This window comes from Apis florea, unplaced genomic scaffold (genome assembly GCF_048593485.1).
Source record: "Apis florea isolate Af1SG1 unplaced genomic scaffold, ASM4859348v1 contig_3774_pilon, whole genome shotgun sequence".
NCBI classification, from domain to species: Eukaryota; Metazoa; Arthropoda; class Insecta; order Hymenoptera; family Apidae; genus Apis; species Apis florea.
This window is the reverse complement of record NW_028256847.1, coordinates 203896-223576: the sequence shown is the minus strand read 5'-3', so window position 1 is coordinate 223576 and position 19681 is coordinate 203896. Positions and strand designations below refer to the sequence as shown.

Genomic DNA, 19681 nt, shown 5'->3' with positions numbered 1-19681 from the left:
ACATTCCGAGAAGCTGATATATCGGCGCGATGTTGCCCGCCACGAGGAAGTTCGTGGAAGTGGGCCTTCCAACGGGAAGAATATTGATTTCGACATTTCGGATTCTGTAGCCACTCCACCTTGTCGACGTTGACGTTTCTTCTTTTCCTGGCCCGACACCTTATCCCTCGGTTAATCATCGTCAATCGTGCATCATTTATCGTGGCGTGAAATAAAGCGGTCATGGCATGTGTACGAAAGGGGGGGAAAAAAGAAGAAAAAATTTTACGTGTAAAATTTTAGTGTAAAAAAAGTGTAGAGAGACGCGAGGATTAAAAGGGAGGGCAAAATTTTTAATTTTTTATCGTTAAAACGATAAGTAATTATTAGATTTAATATTTAATAAGTTTTTAAGATTTGATTGTCTTAAAGTTATTTTAATCGTTACTCGTGTATTCGTAGTTAATTGGAACAAGTCCTTTTTTTGTTTTTATTTTTATTATTATTTTTTTGATAAATTAAACTAATGTTCGGTGTTAATTGTTCAAATAATACTTTTTAGAACGGAGAGGTAGGCCATCGATGCTTTTACTATCTACAAATAAATCAAGCAAATGTAAGAGAAGAATTTAGACAATGATCGTTGGATGGTTTTATAATTGAGAGATAGCTTACAACGCCAAAAGTTTCTAAAGAAAACACGTAAAACTTGCCAGCTGTTAGGTATAACGGTTTCTGCGCTCGAGCGATACAAAATATTAAAGATCGCGTGTACTGCTCTGGTAAATCGTACCAATTAGTAAAGTAACAAGCCATTTGCACTTCGCTACTCTGAAAATAATAGCGATTTATAGTTTTATTAAAACTATCTAGATGTAAATTGTAATAAATATTCATAACACATTTTAAAGATATTTCGATTAAAATGTTCCTAGAAAATTATAACTTATCCAAAGAGTAATTAATACAATAAACAATTCAATAAAATATCTAATTAATTTAAAACTAGTTTAGAATTTGTTGAATTCCATTAATCAATTAAATTAAATCATTATATTTCGAAAATTGTAAGTTGAAGAAAAAAATTGAAATAAATAAACACATATTTCTCTCTAATGTAAGATTTTTGATAATTACCTCGTTAATGAGACACTCTCCCAAGAAACAATAGCAGAATGCTAACAGTATAACAGCGCAAGAGTAGATTATAAAATGTATCGTATTCATATCTTCTCCTGATTCGCTTGTCTAGAAAATATTATAATTGCATGATCTTCGTTGAATTTAAAAAAAAAAAGAAAAAAAAACGGATCAAGTGCTTTTTAATCAAGTGCAAAAATTATTATAAATATCTAAATAATTATAACATTACCATAAGTAATTGATAGACCACGATGCATAGTGAGAATATTAATCCTAACGTTTGTACAAACATCAGAGAACTAAATGTCTTCGCTAAAATATTTGCCAATCTACAATTAAATTGACAAGTTGAGTATCATTTCTGATGATAATCCTAATATTTTTATATCGAAATTTAGATTCATTTTAAACGAACGACTCACCGTAAAAGTTCGGTGTGCCGTTCAACAAGTGCCTTCATTTTCGGAAAATATATCTTCGGTTCGATATCGACGTTTCTCATGCGATATGCTACGATTGAAAGTTGACTACAAAGATGGAACGTTAGTGTCACCAGAAGGCTATCTGCCCCGGTTGCACCGATCGTTAACAATGTACTCGTCGGTATCAAATAGACGCAGAACAAGGCGTACGTTTGTAGTTTCGTTATTTCATAAACGTTATTCACTTTCATGGGTAATTCGAAAGGAAGGGTACAATTATTGTACTCTGTGAATTGATAAGATGCGTTATAATATAAATAATAATACGTTAAAAATAATTTTTTTTTCAAACGCGCATAAATTCATTTCACACGATTAAAAATAAAATAATTAAAGCCACGTTTATATTTCGCGCGAGATGAAAGGATTAAAAAAAACTCCAAAGATTTCTACGTTACGACGAAGAACGCGATATAATAACACGTGAAAGTTTTTACTCCACTCCATCTCGAAAAGAAAAAGGAAAAATCGGGAAAGCTAAAAATCCAGCTATCCACTCTCCGCTACTTATCCGCCACTTATCGAAAACGAAGAGAGGGAAGAACGTGGAAGCCCATCGAGTACATAAATTCGCGTTTGCCTGAGCGTTAGGAACTGTTGCGAAAAAGGGAATCCGAACAGTGCCGGTGGTCGTCGTGCAAAATCCTCGTCGAAGTGTGACAGCCTCGTAAAACGTGACCGTTTTGTATATCCGTGAAGGAAGTAATCGTCTCGCCACGAAACACCATAAACCTGCACACGCTAGGTAACTGTAAGCGCGATGTAATATGGATACAGATATCGAGTGCGTTTCCTGGATCCGAGCGATAAAGTTCGCATTAAAATCTTGATTTATCTTACCCGGTTATCCGTGACGCGTCGATAATGCCCGCTGGCTTAATAAAACCGCCACTTTTACCACTCTTTTCGCAACGAAGACCGGATCCAGAGACGTTCTTTCGCCTTTTAATGAAACGTCATTCTCGACACGCGGGTGTAAAATTAAGTTCTTGATGTTGAAATTCTCTTGATTGTTAATTTTTGCAATGTTATCGAATCGGTATATAAAATTCGAAACAATCTCTCTTTGCGATAATAAAAATTTGATAATTCGTGGATCGTCGTCATCGCGATAACGAATATATATATATTCTCTTTCGAAGTAAAATATATATGGAGAGCGTGTTAATTTTTAGTTAATTAAAAGAGATACGCGCGAATTCTTCTCTGCGAGGAGTATCGATCGAAGAAACATCATCATCGATGAAGTTATAAATAGATATACTTTATTTTCCAAAAAACTACATCGGGACGAAGAAATCGGGCCCGTCTCGCGATCGAACTTACTCGATAAAAGGCAGCCGATGATTGGCTTGGCGTAAAACAACGTGGGCACGAAGAATAAAGACAAGGCCGACGAGGTGGAAAATAAAGTGGCGGCCACGTTATACCAGACGACCGTCCGCCTTTCCTCCGGCGACCGATACAGGCCCTCGTTCACGTCCCTCTTGACGACCGTCAGCAACGGTAGGACGAGATGCATATTCATCCGGAACATCACGGCCTTCAGCACTATCAAGATGGTTGGGAACGATAGCGTGATATTTTTCAATGTCCTCTCAAGGTCGTGTATATTCTGGACCAGTGTCACGATCTCCAGCCAAGTGAAGATCACGACGTACGTAATGTAGAGAAAGAATCGAACGTCGTTGCGATTATCTGGCCACAGGCCGGATAAGCTCAACAGACGTTTGCTCCATGAAATCACGTTCTTGTCGTAGAACAGTTCTACGTACGACGATATCTGCCTCCTCATCGTGCGACAACTCGTCTCGAGAAATCGAATCGAAGACGTTAAGGTTTTTTTATTTCGTATATTAACGAATACGTATTGTAATTTAATAGTATCAAAAATCTTGCCGCGATCAGATTAAACTTCTCTTCGTGTCAACTTTGATCTGGTTTTCATCTTCGAGTAGAAGAGAACATATGTCGTAAGGATAACTGTTTGCTCTACAGTCTTCGAAAGAGAAGTAGTTTGTGGGGGAAGGAAAAGGGCATAATTTCTTTCGCATGGTCTCGTTAAATATTTATCTTCGATGCATTTGTTCGATTATGTAATCGTAAAATTCCGATTTATTGAATGAAAATTGCCCTCGTGCATTCGCTTTCGTTGTAAAAAGTTCAAAACTTTTCACGGGGGAAATTGAGGAGCGCAATTTTCATTGGAAAATCAGAAATTCTGGTCGGTTGGAATCGTGACAGTTGGTTCGATCGATACTAGTTCTCCATTAATGGGTAATTACACATTCCTCGATCGGTATTGTTTCGAGGCGAGTCACGCCATTGGCGCGAATTGCCTCGAATCGTGACTGCAACTTTGTCAGAGACGTATCTGCATACGTTATAGAGTTTCGCTTGGCGCGACGATCGTGAGTGAACTTTCCGAGCGTAATTGAGCAATTATTACTTCCTGCGCTATTTAACAATTTTTATTTTGCACGATCGAAAAACGATTATTTTCTTGCATCACTTTCCTCACGTTTAATCAAGGCGCGCGTTCGATTCGTATTGTTTCAAACTGTTCCATTCAATTTTCAACAACAATATTCTATTTCAATTTATCAGGCCAAAAATAAAAACTGGATAATAATCCTGTCAAATTTTGTCTAATTTCTTAAATGCCGCTTGAAACAACCTCGCCACCTGATTTTCCATCAATCTATCTATTCCACCGATAATGGGAAGGTTCAAGTAAAACAAACTTGAAGATAAACTTGAGAAGATACTCGTCGATTCAAGATTACGTCGATTTAAACATTTCTCGTTGCAATAGATTGTTTGCATGACGTTTGTAGATCGCGAAGGTTAATCGATCGACATATAATTCGGGGTAATAGAACCGCAAAAGACGGGCAAGAAATCCTGTTTCGAGAACGATGAAGAGCGCGTGTGCGTGGTGGCCGGAGCTTGCGACCGAGCCAGCGAGTGCAACCAGTGTCATGCAGTCGTTGCACCGAGTGCACGTGGGGAACGTTGTTCATGCGAGGGGAGACACGGAGCACAGGGGCGCTAGAACGGTTTAAGAAGGGAGGAGTTGGAGAGTTTCGAGATGAGGTACAAATATATCGGCACGATCGGCGCGTTCCTGATCGCGACCACGTGCCTTTTGTCGGGGTTGATGTATTATTTCAGCCAAGGTATCTTTATTATTCATCTTAATTATAATTTGATTTTTGATATCTTGATATAGATGAAAGATATTTAAGAACTATTAAGAAATTATCTCTCTGTGTTATTTAAATTATTATGATTATTAAAATGTTTCATTTATATTTATATTCCTGGGATTTTAAAATTACATTTCAGGTGTTATATGTAAGATTACTTTTTTTTTCGTAGCGATAATAATACGATTAAGAAATAAGGTGGAAATTAATGCAAAAAGAAACGAGGAAATTAACTTAACTTTTTCATTTATAAACGAACGATTGTTGGAAATGCATATATCCAATTCTAATTTTCTATTCTGATTCCAGATACTTGTCCTATGGGAACGTTCCTTTGTCAGAACACCAGCATATGCCTACCCCAGAAAAATTGGTGCAACCAAGAAATCCAATGTCCATATGGAGATGACGAGCAAAATTGCTGTCGGTTCATTGTATTTATTCTCATTTTTCACGCAAAAGAAAAGGAAAAGAAAAAAGAAATAATGATTTGTATATTTTATTATTTGCACGTGACACTTTTGTACTGGCCAATGGGTTCAAGGGTATCAAAGCCACCTCTTTCTCGGTCAAGAAACAAATTAAATTTAAAATTTAGTTACGATGTTATGACATTTTTATACGCCGCGCATCTTCTATATATAAATGCAAACCCCTCCCTCCTACGAGCGGAGCAAATATAAAAAGTTTACTTTGTATGCAGATGATTATCACGGTGTATTGGACTGGTTTGGCAGTGACAGAGATTCCAAAGCTGTGAAGGAGTTCGTTTGTGGTAAAGCAATATCCATAATTTATCGGGCAACGGAACACAATATCGTGTAACGGAAATAAAAATGCTACGATATAAGGAGAGATACGCAATGGACGAGATAAGAATTGTCAATTTACGTATTTTTTTCTCCCCCCTTTCTGCTAGATGCCACCGACGTTCCTGTCGGTTGTAAGTACGTGATGTGCCGTGCAACGTGTCAAGGATACTCGGAAATTCCACGAAACTTATCTTCTCAAACTACTTCCATGTACGAATTTTAAACGGGAATTCCACGTGAAGTGTATAATTTTTTTTAATTTTTACAACGTTAATAGACTACGCTTGTTTATCTTCGATGATTTCTTTTAGAACTTTGTACGATAGCTCGATCGAACGTGTCTCAGCGGGTGCTTTCGCACGATATTCCGAGATTCGTATACTGTAAGCTTTTCACAGTAAAATTTTCGAATTTTATTAAACCAATTTGAACATGGAAGAATGTTAATGCTACTTTTTAGGTATCTCGATTACAATAATATACACGAGCTAGAGAAAGAAGCTTTCGCCAATTTAACCAAATTGTTCTGGCTGTGAGTATATATAGAATTGTAATTTTAATAAAATTTTATAGAATTACGAATAAATTTTCCATTTTGAGCAGAGCTTTGGACAATAACGAAATTAGTGAATTTCTCCCTGGACATTTTACCGGTTTGATTAAATTGGAATCTTTGAAGGCCAATAAGAATCGACTCACTGTGGCAGATTTCTCAGACTTCAAAGGAAGCGTTTATTTGAAACTGATGTAAGATAATTATAATATCAATTATTCGTAATCTTAGAACTCATCAAATATCGTTATTATAGAAATCTGAACGAAAATCAATTGACTTCGAAAGGATTGAGGCTGTCGGAATTGCCAGCGCTTAGCGAGATGTGAGTTCAATCCTTTCTTCCTTTTTCTCTAAAAAAATTAAAACCGATTCACAAGAATCTAAATTTCAGATTCTTGGATGAAAATAATTTCGAATCGATTCCTTTATTCGCTGGATGTCCCTCGTTAAAATCCCTGTACGTACGTAAGTAAATAAGAGAATATGGAAAAATTAATCCCTTAAAAACAACGTGCCTCACAATTATTATCATCATCATACACCATTTTTCTAAAATTCTATTCAAACTAATTTTTAAAAACGCTCTTAACACTCGTTCAACTTTAAATTCTTCGCGCAAACAAGTATCACAGATAAATCCCTCCAAGAGGATTGTTGAAGCCTATCCTTTTCTTAACCGTTGTTATTTATGAACCACTGAACCAGAAGTATGCAAAGGAACAAGATAAAGGCGATCGGGGAGGACACGTTTCAAAATTTGGAGCAGCTGGTCGAACTGTAAGTTCCTCGCGTTACATCAATTTGCGTACGCTCCTTGTGGCAGTGTAACCAAGTTATGCCCGTCGTACATCATCCGTGTGTCGTGTGCAAAACGGATTTTTTTCCCTTTCAGTAATTTGGCGTTCAACGAAATAACGACCCTCCCGCTCAATGTATTCCAACCGTTAAAAAATCTGACGAGCCTGTAAGTATACGAGGCACCGGTATCCACATAAATTGTAACGCTACACGTCTTAAGCTACGCGCGTGCTTGCAACATGTTTACCTGATATTTACCGTCGTACACACGGCGTTAGAAAAGCAAACGAGAGGAACGTCACGTATGCCGGCGTTAAAACTTTTATTTATTGTACCGGCACGTACGCGCGGAAAATAAGGCCGATACGAGTTTTGCCGTGTCGTTTTAGCAAATTTTATGGCGGAATTAAAGCCCGTTTAAACGGGGATTATTATAAACCCCGTGGCTGGTGTACATGGAATAATTTTGAAAATTGTTATTCATTACAGACAATTAGGTTATAATCATTTGCATAATTTACCGATAACCGTTTTGAGCCCGTTGACGAGACTTCGCTCTCTGTAAGTTCTATTCAAATTTCTATATTTTACGACACGCGTACATCATTTATCGTATTTGCGATACGTGATTTGTGTGGAAATTTTTTTTTCAATCGTTTCTTAATCGATTTTCCTCCCCCGATTTTTAGGGACTTGGAGGGTATAAATTTGGATTCGTTGGATGCAAACACGTTCAACGTGTTCAAGCTGTTGGACTTCGTGTAAGTAGATTCTAAGTGTGTTACGTTTGTTTCGTGGGTAAATGAAAGTTTGACGAATATATATTTTACAGATACTTCAAGAAGTTTCATTATTGCGCGACATACACGCCTAACGTAAAACGATGTCGACCCACGAGCGATGGTAAAAGTTTTGAAAAAAATGATACGGCTAAATTCCTTTCGTATTGTTCGGTTATAAGATGTTAAATTAATTTAGACTTTATAACACTCGGTAATAACTCTGTACAAGCGTGCTCTTTCGGTTCATCCTTATAAATAATTGTGATTTACTACGTCCTATTAACTTATCCTACCCGCGGCTTTAATCACGAGCAACCCTCGCATAAAATAATCTGACGTTAATGGGTTATGGGGCTACTATTAGGCCCATTAAATACATTTCTCACAGAATTACAGCTACCATAACATTACTTAATGATTTTGATCACGCTTATAAAACATCTACTAGTTATTAATATAATAACCAATAATAATTGTAAAGTTTCCGATTAAACTTGTTATTAAACTTTTGAAAAACTCGTTCGAAAAAGAAAAAAAAGAAAAAATATTAAAATACAAATAATGGATTCATAATATTCGATGCAATATTCTACACAGGCGTATCGTCGTTATCTCACTTGCTCGATAAAACTTTGTTACGAGCAGCCGTATGGATAATTTCTGGTGTCACCTGTGTGGGCAATGTGCTTGTATTATGGGGAAGATTCACGGCCAAAGACGAGAACCGTGTATTAACTATCATTATTCGGAATTTAGCAGGTAAATTATATTTTAAATATTATTTAACGCACGTTAAATTTATGAAATTAAGAGGGGATCGTATTTAATTTCACGATTAACAAATATTGTTATCCCTTATTTTATAATAATATTTATAAGCAAAAATTATGCTAACGTTTTCGTTACTCTATACAACGCGTTATAAAATATGTGGGATGTATTCATTTGAAATTTTATTTAAAAAAAAAAAAAAATCGATCTCGTTTGTTGTTAACGTTGTAAAAATGACACATCTATCTCAATATTATGCATCGTAAATCATTCAAGGGATCGTATAATCTTTTTACAGTCTCCGATATGTTGATGGGATTGTATCTATTCATAGTCGCTCTTGCCGACATAATATTCCGCGGTAATTACTACCAAACTGCCAGCACATGGATGTCCTCCTGGTTTTGCACTTTCTTAGGAATTTTGGCAATGACGTCTTTAGAGGTATTTCGAATAAATCGCGAATTCGTTCTCAAATTTCATGTTCAAGTCTCGACAATTATTCGAGAAGAATATAGACGGAATATTATCAATATTAAAACTTTTGACTAATATTAAAACTTTTATACATATATATTTATTGAAAACTTATTCGCAATTTTTTTTTTGTAATTTAAAAGATTGAAATATCAGTTACACGGAACAGTTGTAGAGATTTTTTATTTTAATATCTATTAAACGTTCAAGTGTTTGTATAATGTAATCGAATGTTAATTTATTGAAATGAAATTGATTTATCAAGGTTTCTGTATTGATCCTGTCGTTCATGTCTATGGAACGATACGTGCTAATCGCAGCACCATTGAAAGGTCACCGCACCATGACACCCCAGACAGCGTCTACATCGGTGATCATCATTTGGATCATAGGAATTACGCTCGCCCTCGCGCCAGGTTCATTTTCATCTTTCTTATTTGCTTAAGAATCTTGATAATATCTGACCTATCGAGATGTCGGGCTGCCTTTTAATTCAATAGCTGTAATAACGTAATACGAGCCAGACGATGTGCATCTATTTCGTCGTTTTGTGAATCAATTACACGTCGTGTTGATCGTATTCGTTGATTGTGATGAAAGATAGTAAAATTTAATGATTTTAAATAGCGAGTAATAATTTAAAATTTAAAGAATTACCAATTTTCAATCGAATTTAAATCTATATCTTTTAATCTTTATCTCGATATTCGAATCTGTGAATTTTTATATCGATCTGTGATAATAAAATTACTTGCTAATTCAAGGAAAGATTTAAAGATTTTTCTAATTTTTACAGTAATTCGCACACCTTTCCAAAGAAGAGGAATCAAATTCCTTTACTGCGAAAAATTCACAAATCTCTCTTTATTCCTCGCACGAATATAATCGAATTATTTTATTCCAAACAATTATTCCGCTCTAACAATTATCCAGAGATTATAATAACATGTTTTCAAAGTAATCGTAATTCGTTCGAAAGTGGTGATCTGGCGAAGCAGCACGAGATTTTACGGAGTGAATGGAATGTGCTTCCCTCTGCACATCGACGATCCATTCTTAATCGGATGGGAATATTCGGCCTTCATCTTTCTAGGAATAAATCTTATGGGGTAAGCATACGACTATTTAAAAATACCGTAGAATTAAGAGTAGTTCATTGGCGTTTAATAAACGTATCTTCGTTTCGAAACGAGGAGTCGTAAAGTTAATGTTAATCGGCGATTACAGGCTGATCACGATCGGTTTCGCTTACTTCGGTATGTTCCTGAGCATTTGGAAAACGAGACACGCCTGTTCCTTGTCCGTCGGCGATTCTGAATTCGCCTTGCGATTTTTTCTCATCGTTTTAACGGATGCGGCCTGCTGGGTGCCGATCATCGTTCTGAAGATTAGAGCTTTGTTGAAGTATCCTATTCCAGGTAAACTAAATTTAAAATTGCACGAAATCGTTAATTCGATTTGCAGCGTGCAAGTTAAATTGCACGCTGCAATTTAAAAAAGGAATGGAGTTGGAAAATAATTTAATGGGATATTTTGTTACAGCCGATCTTCACGCATGGGTGGTAATTTTTATATTACCCGTGAATAGCGCGGTTAACCCGTTGTTATACACGTTTACCACTCCAAAGTTTCGAGAGAGATTGCACGATGAATGGCTTAGAAAAGTGCATAACTGCGTGACGCGAAAATCTTCGCAAGGTATTTCATTGTAATTTGAATATTGGGTTAAATTGAACTTACGAAAGAGTGGTTTTGAATTGACACAGGAATATTATAGATTCGCGGTTATCCACGACGATAAACAAGAAGAATATAACGTTGTCTTTGAACAATGAAATTAATAATTACGACAATAAAATTGCATCGTTGATACAATTGAATAAGAAGAAAATTGTGCCTGTGAAATGCGATCACGTTCTATGAACTTATTTATTATATCACGATTCATTCGGTAATCGCTCAGAATTTTACGAGGAAGACGCTTACCTTCTTGAAAAATTGATATCAAAATTGATATCGTATCAGTAAGCTTATAAGCCATCGATTAACAAATTCGAATTAATAATAATAATAATTTTATAAAGGATTATATACATTATCGTGTGAATATTCAACAAGGACAAAAACTCTGTCAAAAATAAAACATGGTTTCTGAAAATTATATGAAAGAAGGGAAAAAATTATTCTGCATCGATAAAACAAAAATAATTGTATTAAAATTTTGAACAAAGTAATAAGTTAATAAACCTATCCTAAGCGATTATTGTATTATCAATCAAAGTCAATGTCAAAGGAGATAAAATTATCTATATATATATATATATATATAGACAAAGTCGATCGAGGCGTAGGTGGTAAGTAGTCACATTGACATTAAACGTAATTCAATGCCACATTGTTCAGCGATTCACAATGATCAATCCCGTATTTTACGTCGTATTTTACCGGAATAAATTGAGGATCATTGACCGGCGAACCTCCTCCAAGCTTATTATCATCTTAAACGTTTAACTCGCAGTTTTTCTCGAGATAGAAGGAAGTTAATTTCACGGTGTCGTAAAATGACATTGTCCATCGGTTTTGCCATTATCTCTTGTAATTAGTTACAGTTGCCCTCCTATTCGACGCACCCACCCACGCTTTACCTCGTCGAACAGAATTAATAATTCCTTCGCGAGGACCTTGGAAACGTGGTATCCTTTATTAATTCAATCAAGGATCGAACATTGTATCCCCTTGATAGGCAGTTTAATCAATTACCTTCCGTTATTAGCCGACAGATGGGTGGATAAGATACAAATTATCTACATGGAAATATAAAATATTTCGTTAAAGATCGAAATTTCACCTCGTAATTAAACCTCCCCTTTTTTATCCCCTTATAAAATTCATAAATTGCGCGGTAACCGCAAAAATTATTTTCCAACGAAGCGTTTTCTTCTCCTTCCTTTTTTTTTTTTTTTTTTTTCAAACACATCGAAAATTGAGATACATTGACAAGTGTGATTGAGTTTTCGCGATTAATAAGCGTGACGAGAACCGATTACGCGCTCAAACAAGCGAAAATATTTGAAATATCGGGGCGCAAATTAAAAACGCAATCCCATATTGTGATTAAATACTTTTATCGAGAGGGGATCGAGCGCGTTACGACGGAGCATGAATTATTATACCGGCCGAAAAAAGACGCATCGCTGCGCTCTACGATTCGCCGCCACGTGGGCCGCCTCTTATACGATATAATGTATAATTTATGGTAGATGGCCAATGGGAGGATCCCGTTAAGGGGCCTCGATACTTCCTTGCAAAACACTTCGCCTTTTCGGACTGATTTTTCTTCCCTTCGTCCTCGCTTGTATTTCATCGTACCATCATTCTAATCAATTCGTGATCAATTCTATTCCCACTTATTAAAAATTTCGAGAAGTTTGTAAAAAAACGATTTTCGAATTAGAAAAATGTATTATTTCCTGAATATCGTATTCAATAATTATTAACACGATTAAATTTTTGAACGTTTGTGAACGTGTGAGATAACGAGATAATTGCAATTTCTCCAATCTAAACGGCAAAACGCGTGCTTCGATTTCCGTATCGAATAGAAACTACTTGATAAAGACGAAGGTCGCATTGCATCACGCGAGTACGTTTCACGCTTGATCAATAAAAGTTCGTTACACCGAGGTGCGAAATCTTGGTTGCATTTTAAAATCCCGTATAAACATGCAGGTGAGCGTGCACTGCGTCGTCCTTGATCCACAGTAGGTGGGTGTACATCGGTGCATGTAGCATGGGAAAATAAAGGAATCGTGCGCGATCGCGTTTGAGAAACAGCAATCAAGTGTACACAAGTGTATGTATACAACACCATGTATATATGGGATGATTCAATGATTCCATTTGGAAGTGAAATCGTTTTCCTCGCTTGGAAAATCAAGTTACGCGACCATACGAGACTCTCTCTCCTTAATTTCCTCCTCTTTTATCTCTATGATCCCTAATTATGCCTTTAAAATCGTCGGCTTCTTGCGATTCAATCGATTCGAAAACGAAACTTGTCTGAAATCTTTCTGAAAAAGAAATCCTTCCTCCTCTTTGAGAAGCAGACTCGGCTTTGACAGTGACGGCTACTCGTGCAAGGCTCTCAGGAAACAAAGGAAGAGGAGAGGAGAGGAATCGAGATGGCTTCGTTAAGTGGCTTCCTCCTCGATTCGCGAAACCTGGTCGTTTGAATTACGGATGAGATGATTCATAGAAACGCGTTTTCGTGCGTGGTGTTCGCTTTTCGAATCGATAATGGCCGGCCGGTGTACACGGAACGCGTGCTAGCTACATCGGCACGCTCATTATCTTGCAAATTAATTCCTTTCTAACCGCGCATGGAAAAATGCGTGTTACCTCAACCTGCCTCCCTCCCTCTCTCTCTCTCTCTCTCTCTCTCCCTCTCTGCGCGCGAGAGACGATCTGTAATTGTAAACGAGGGACCGTTTTTCCACGCTATTTTTCGGCTGCCGAGCACGGATGGAACACTGTGCATGCAACCACGTTAACCTTGGCGCAAAACACGGACGCGAATCGAAGGGGAGGCTTAACTTGTAATCACGAGTGATAATAACTTCACCAAGGCGGAAGGATGCACGTGTTGCACGAAGAAGAGGTATCCATTACGCGTTAAATGTCGTATGTGTGACGCGCTACTTGTTTTCCATATAACTGTATTTATATATATATATATATTTATATGGTGGATTGAGAATCGTATAAGGCCGATAGAAAATGAAATTACGCTTTAAATTGGCCGGTTGTTTCAATAAAATAGTTACGAACCTCTTGTGCCACTGCGATTCTCCGTACACGTGATGATGTTTAACTTTCTTTATGAAAGCGAGCTATCTCATTTATTTTTACCGAGAGACGTTTGCACGTATCATAAATAACAAGATTGTTTCCGTTTGAAAAATTGTGCGTATATGTCATTAGAATGAAAACTTTTGAACCTTATTAAATAGAGTAGTAGAAAAAAATAAGCGCAACAATTTGGATATTCTGATTGAAAAAAATCTGTCTCTTAAAAATGTAAAAAATGTGGAAAAACGTCCTCGGTTGGAAAGACGCTTCTGTAATTTCTTCGTAATTAGAAAAAGTTGGAGTTAATCTTGGGAGGAATGCAGGCGATCGAGCCGTATGAATGTCGGACATAGGATTTTTAACGAAATTTAGCGGTACGCCGGGACCGTTGTCGCGCGCCGACTTCCGCATTGCGCGCGGTTTTTCGAAACGGCTGGGAATCCTTTAAAGTTGCTTAACGAGATGATGATTCCTCGGATCGTGCGGCTGCGATCTCGAATAAATCTGCACCCGTGCCACGGAGTGGGACACGTTAATTAACCGCGCGCGCCTTTTCCTAGTTCACCGTGGAACCTTATGCAAATCGATCTCGAGCTGGATATATCGCTGTTATACACCACCAAAGGCGCAAAGATAAAATCGCCTCGCCTTTCTCCCGTGTGCATAAAGGAAAAGAAAAGAAGGAAAAACTCTCTCTTATTGTCCCCCGTGGAAAGAATCGACTTGACCGGTGATTAAACGGTTTTGCATCGTTTTGCCGCGCGAACTGTGAACGCGACGAAAAGTCGCTGAGTCGGCGTGACACGTTGTTGGCCGGGGAAAAAAGCTAATTCGTGCGAAAGTGAGAGGCGGAGATGATGATGTTGAATTGGCTGGTTTATTTTATTCTTGTTACCATTCGATGATTGATCGGTGTTGCGAATTAGTTTACAGGATCGTCCTCTGTCGTTTCGGTGGATGAATTTTGAACAGGTGAAAAAAAAAAAAAAAAAAGAAAAATTCGTTCAACCTCGTTTTTGTAAAGTTGTAAAGTTTCTTTGCAAATAGCGTGTTTACTCTCCCTGCAAGCCTCGTTCAATATCTTAGCGAAATATTCCGACGTGGGCTGTTCTGTATCGTTTTAATTATTGCGTTACATTTGTTTCGACATAAAATTCACTGTAATTAATTGAAAAGGAGATGAAATAGAAGGGTTTATGTTGTACGAACTTCTTTTATTGTTCATCCGTGTTAGATTCATCCATTGCAACGAGATAACTCGTATATATTTCTCAAAAGTATTTGTTTAGAACGTAAGAAAGGGATCTTTTTGTATTTTGTATTTATATTGAAGTAATCGAAGTTTTTTGTTGGTTCAAGTTGCAAATTAATTCACGTATAATACACAGAAACGAAATATTTCGTGATTGGGTTAAGAAACAAAAATTGCGTAATTCTTTATTCTTCGATAGTCATAAATCTTGATAAATATCTCGTATGTTTATCTCGATGTTAGCAAAAATAATACGAGTATCCGGGTGCCATTGGCCATCTGATTTCTAATACGAAAATTGAAACAAATGGATACGTTCGAACGAATCTATAAATCATATATTCTTCGTGGAAATTATTTTTTCGTTCGGAAGATTCGGTTCGGTAACCTTAATTACATTTTAGAAGATCTATTTAGTTTGTATGCAATGTGAAAGACGAGTGAAAGTATGCCCTTGCGGAAAAGTTGATTGACGGTGTGACACAGAATTTGAGAAAAGGTTGCAATTATTAGCAATAGTGGAAAGAACGACTTTGAGTAATGTTGTTTGTCACCACAATCGTCTTTCTTCACATTGTTTCTTCACTTTTTATTTGTTAGCAAACGTACGTTGACCGGCACACTTAAATTGTCTCTTCCTCGCATTTCACGCGATTTATCCGAAAATAAAAATTTGAATGAAAAGCTAGAATAGAGAAATAATTCTATATTAATATCAGTATATGCGATTTAACGATAATCCACTTAATAACATTCCAATATTTTCTCGCACGATTTTGATATTTATTAAATTCTATTTCTCTCTAATCATAGAAAGTAGACAATTTATCTTTAGAAAAATTCGGTGAAATTTTATTTCAACGCGCGTCAAATTAAATTTATATCAATATTCAAATTAATGACCACGGATGACGCTTCTTACCACTTTCTACTTACAGAAATTTTCACTTATTATTTACCCACGATCAAATAGGTATTCAGAGATTTAAAAACAAAACGTACAGATTGTTTTTAAAAAAAATATTCTGTCATTTTACTTCTATTTCTTCTACGACATTAAATCGATCGGAAGAAAATTAAACTTTATAAATCTTCTCAAGCATTTGTGACGAAATATTTTAAACAACTATATATATATATACCGAAATACACACATAATTCGTCGTGATATTTTTAAAACCTGCACCAAAAATCACGTTATTTTATAATAGCGTGTAATTCTTCACAATTTTCTATACCGCGCATCGATATTTATAAATTGGAATTAATTGGAATAATGATTTATCTACGCGTTTTTAGGACGCGTTGAAAGACACGCGAGGGAAGAGAAGAACAAGGATCCAATAGTTGTTTAGCCGCTCGTTTCTCCGTCTCTGCGAGGGCATCGAGAAATTTATCATCGCGGCCCAGGCTAACGAGAAATTTGTCTTGCTCTCTGTGGATATATCCGGAAAAATGAAGGGGCGGTTTACTGTTAGCCGACGTGGAACGGTATTCGAATGCATTTGGATAATTTAGCCGGGGAGAAGAGGGAGGGGGGAGGGGAGAGACAACAATAGGTTTTCAGGCAGGTTTATCGCGTCAGATCGGACAAGCCTCGCCACGGCTCCGCTTTATAAGACCTTACTAAACACGGCCCGGAGAAAGTCGCCGATTATATCGACTTAGAATCAACTATGACCTGAAACGGCAGCCTCCCAAGCACCGGAACGAAAATTGTTCTTATACGCGCGTACGTGATCCGATATTATCTTGAGAAAAGGAGGAGGAGGAGGAGGAGCTTTCTTACTCGATGAATTGGCAAGTTTGAGAAAATACGTGGAAGTGTTTTGCGGATCGAATTGCAAATGTTGTTTGCCGAGTTAGACTTGAATTTATTGTATCGTGTATTTGGAGTTGGTTCTCCTTTATTTTCGAGATTATTGGAGAATTAGCCGTTTTGACGGAAGAAAAAAAATTTGATGAACAATGCTGAAATATTGCAAAGTTATTTTGAAATTATTTGCACGTGAAATATGAATAATTGGAAATAATTTGAAATAATGGAATATCGAAAATTTTCAGAAGGGAAATCGTACGTTAAAGAAAATTGACCGCAGCAACTCGGTGGAATAAACGTTTTCCATAAATTTCTTTCTATCGTTTTCTCGTGTTGAATCCAGCTTCCGTATCGTAGCAACCCTACGATTTATGACGTATTATTCATCATTATCGAAAGCGAAACGTTTTCGCAAAGATTTATTAGTTAGCCTAAATATAAACAGAATTTATTAACGCATTTTCGAAGATAGAAGAAAGATTTGCAAAATGGCGTTTCAAATAACCGTACAATTTTTCGATAAGAATAAAAATAAAAATTGAAATAATTTCGAAGATTTTTACGTATTTCTGGATATTTCTATGTACACGTTTCAACTACGTGATCTCGTATCTTCGACCAAGTAGAAGCAAAGCTGGCGCCAGATATTGCGCAACGTTGAACTCACGATTCGAAATGGAAAAAGCCCAAAACCGTGTGTATGTATATATATATATATCTGGAAGAAAATCAACGGGAATGTTTTCGAGACAAAGGCCAAACTTGTATAAATTGGTCGAGCGCGATACGACAAGTTTATATACCGGATACACAACGAGTTCAGAAGTTCTAGTTCTGTCGTCATACCTTTTACCTCGTTGCTCGAGATCGATCCTCGGAATCGTGATCGTTCATCGACGACCTGGAATCTCGAGACCTCGTGCTTTTGCGTAATTAGGAATCGCTTAACCCACCCACCCCCGCTTCCTCCTCGCCTCTCGATTGATCGAGCCGCTCGATAAACTGGAATCGGAATAAAATCGAGGATAATTACGACTGGTCATCAGATCGATATCGAACGAATTCGATTTTGCGAAGGATTTTGCTGCGTTTTACGTAACATGGAGAAGAATCGAATCGATGGAAAGGTGTTAAACTTCTTGACTTTTAATTTATGACGAGTCAATAATACCGACGAGGCTGAAATGATTTCCCTGGCTGATTGATTACTGGTATAATAATGATGCAAGGTATAAATATTGCCTCTCGTTGGATGTGTTGGCGATTGGAATTTCTCGGGAGAATGTGTTTTCGAGGAAATAAATTTTTTTTTTAATAGAATCATCTGGAAATTAATCGCTCTCAGTCGAGTCGAAACTGTTCGATAATTATTGGATTTGTACGAAACGAAAGTGTAAATCAGCAGTGGTACAATGTGGTGGTAAAATGATACAAAAGCTAATAGACCGCGATTTATTTTTCCGGGCGATTTAATAATAAAAGGTAGGAGAATAAAACGTTATTAAAATTCCAAGAGGAATTAGAAAAATATAGGATAGGCACGGTTTTATTCCCGGTATTCAAACGTGTTTTTATTATAGGTTTTGGTTAAGTTTAAGTTAATAAAGTGTGAAAATTACGATAAGTGGAGGCATTTTAAATGACAATCGCATCGACTCGATACACACGATACACGTAGAAACGATAGAAAGTCGAAGTACCGTAACGAGTGAACGAGGTAAAGAATTATGGCAAATCTATCGATACAACGTTCACGATTATTTAAGATTTACCGTCACTCTTGTTGCACGTTTATCTCCGCGGGGTATGTAACCCGACACTGGCCCATAATAATCGATCTCGGAATGAAACTCGTGTCGTCATCATTGATCAACGCCTCGGAATTCTTCGTTCTCGATTCCAAGTAAAATCACAGCTCTCTGTGATTTTGCTCCTCTATCCTTCTTGCTTCAGCTTTGAAGACAAATTTCATTTGCGTCTCTACATTGCGAAACGTATAATTTTTAATTTCTCCATACATCAAGTGCAATTTTCTTTCAAGTTTCAGGTATTGAAAAAGAAAAAAAAAAAATTATAAATACTTCAGTTTGAACTTTATTCTTTCAGTTTGTCTACGATCGTCTAGAGATTAGAGGAAATTTAATCGATATAAAAATTTTAAATTTGTATAACGATCAGTATAATTGAATCATTATTCTTTTCAAACAAAAATAAAAATATGCTATAATCCTCATAATAACTTTCCCACAGTTTAAACTCTTCGTCTAAAAAAAAAGACGGTTGAATATACCCTCCAAACTCTGGATCACATTTTCACTGGATCCCGCTTCAGAAATTCCAGGCCAATCTTATTCACGAGAAGGGTTTATTACACTTCACCCAGAAAATAAGATCACAATTGCCGCAATAATTCAATAACCATCAAACTCGATGGAAGATATTCATCCCATTCCCCGACAATAACAATATTCCACCGTTGGACAGCGAACGAGCCACGTATACGCCATTCCAGGCTGGAAAGCGCAGCAACAACCGACGTTCAATATCCACTTTGGGCCCGGCCAATCATCATTTGAAATATGTAAATCGTCAATGTGTAATGATCCCGCCGCATAAATCAAAGGTTAGCGCGAAATCAAGTTAATCCTCGCTCGATCAATTTTCTAGTTATCCCTCGATTTTCGCCTGACACGAGTTACGATGACTGTATTTAACTCATCGTCGCCTTGACTCTTTAATTCTTTAATTTGCAT

The 19681-nt window shown here is 36.8% G+C and overlaps 2 protein-coding genes across 6 annotated transcripts; one reads left to right on the top strand and one right to left on the bottom strand.

The window, feature by feature from the left end:
- Positions 1 to 432: 432 nt before the first annotated feature.
- On the bottom strand, positions 433 to 3399 carry LOC100866388 (odorant receptor 9a). The gene is made up of 6 exons (XM_003694915.4): positions 2931 to 3399; positions 1545 to 1830; positions 1352 to 1451; positions 1117 to 1227; positions 655 to 810; positions 433 to 574 (listed from the first exon to the last, which is right to left on the bottom strand). Exons 1-6 carry the CDS (start codon positions 3397 to 3399, stop codon positions 524 to 526), a joined length of 1173 nt encoding a protein of 390 aa, XP_003694963.1. The 3' UTR covers positions 433 to 523.
- Positions 1900 to 11270, top strand: Lgr3 (Leucine-rich repeat-containing G protein-coupled receptor 3). Of its 5 annotated transcripts, none has more exons than XM_086915403.1 (21): positions 1900 to 2349; positions 5123 to 5236; positions 5517 to 5588; positions 5733 to 5835; positions 5937 to 6008; positions 6086 to 6157; positions 6229 to 6372; positions 6435 to 6503; positions 6573 to 6638; positions 6887 to 6958; positions 7074 to 7145; positions 7469 to 7540; positions 7669 to 7740; positions 7812 to 7882; positions 8359 to 8520; positions 8831 to 8976; positions 9275 to 9425; positions 9989 to 10118; positions 10237 to 10427; positions 10552 to 10707; positions 10787 to 11270. In XM_086915403.1, exons 2-21 carry the CDS (start codon positions 5134 to 5136, stop codon positions 10930 to 10932), a joined length of 2142 nt encoding a protein of 713 aa, XP_086771529.1. In that variant the 5' UTR covers positions 1900 to 2349; positions 5123 to 5133; the 3' UTR covers positions 10933 to 11270. The 5 variants fall into 5 exon arrangements, with proteins under 5 accessions (XP_086771529.1, XP_012343761.2, XP_012343762.2 ...); XM_012488307.3 differs by lacking the exon at positions 1900 to 2349 and adding an exon at positions 3606 to 4783 and having other exon boundaries at positions 6890 to 6958; XM_012488308.3 differs by lacking the exon at positions 1900 to 2349 and adding an exon at positions 3606 to 4783 and having other exon boundaries at positions 8407 to 8520.
- The last annotated feature ends 8411 nt before the right edge of the window (positions 11271 to 19681 follow it).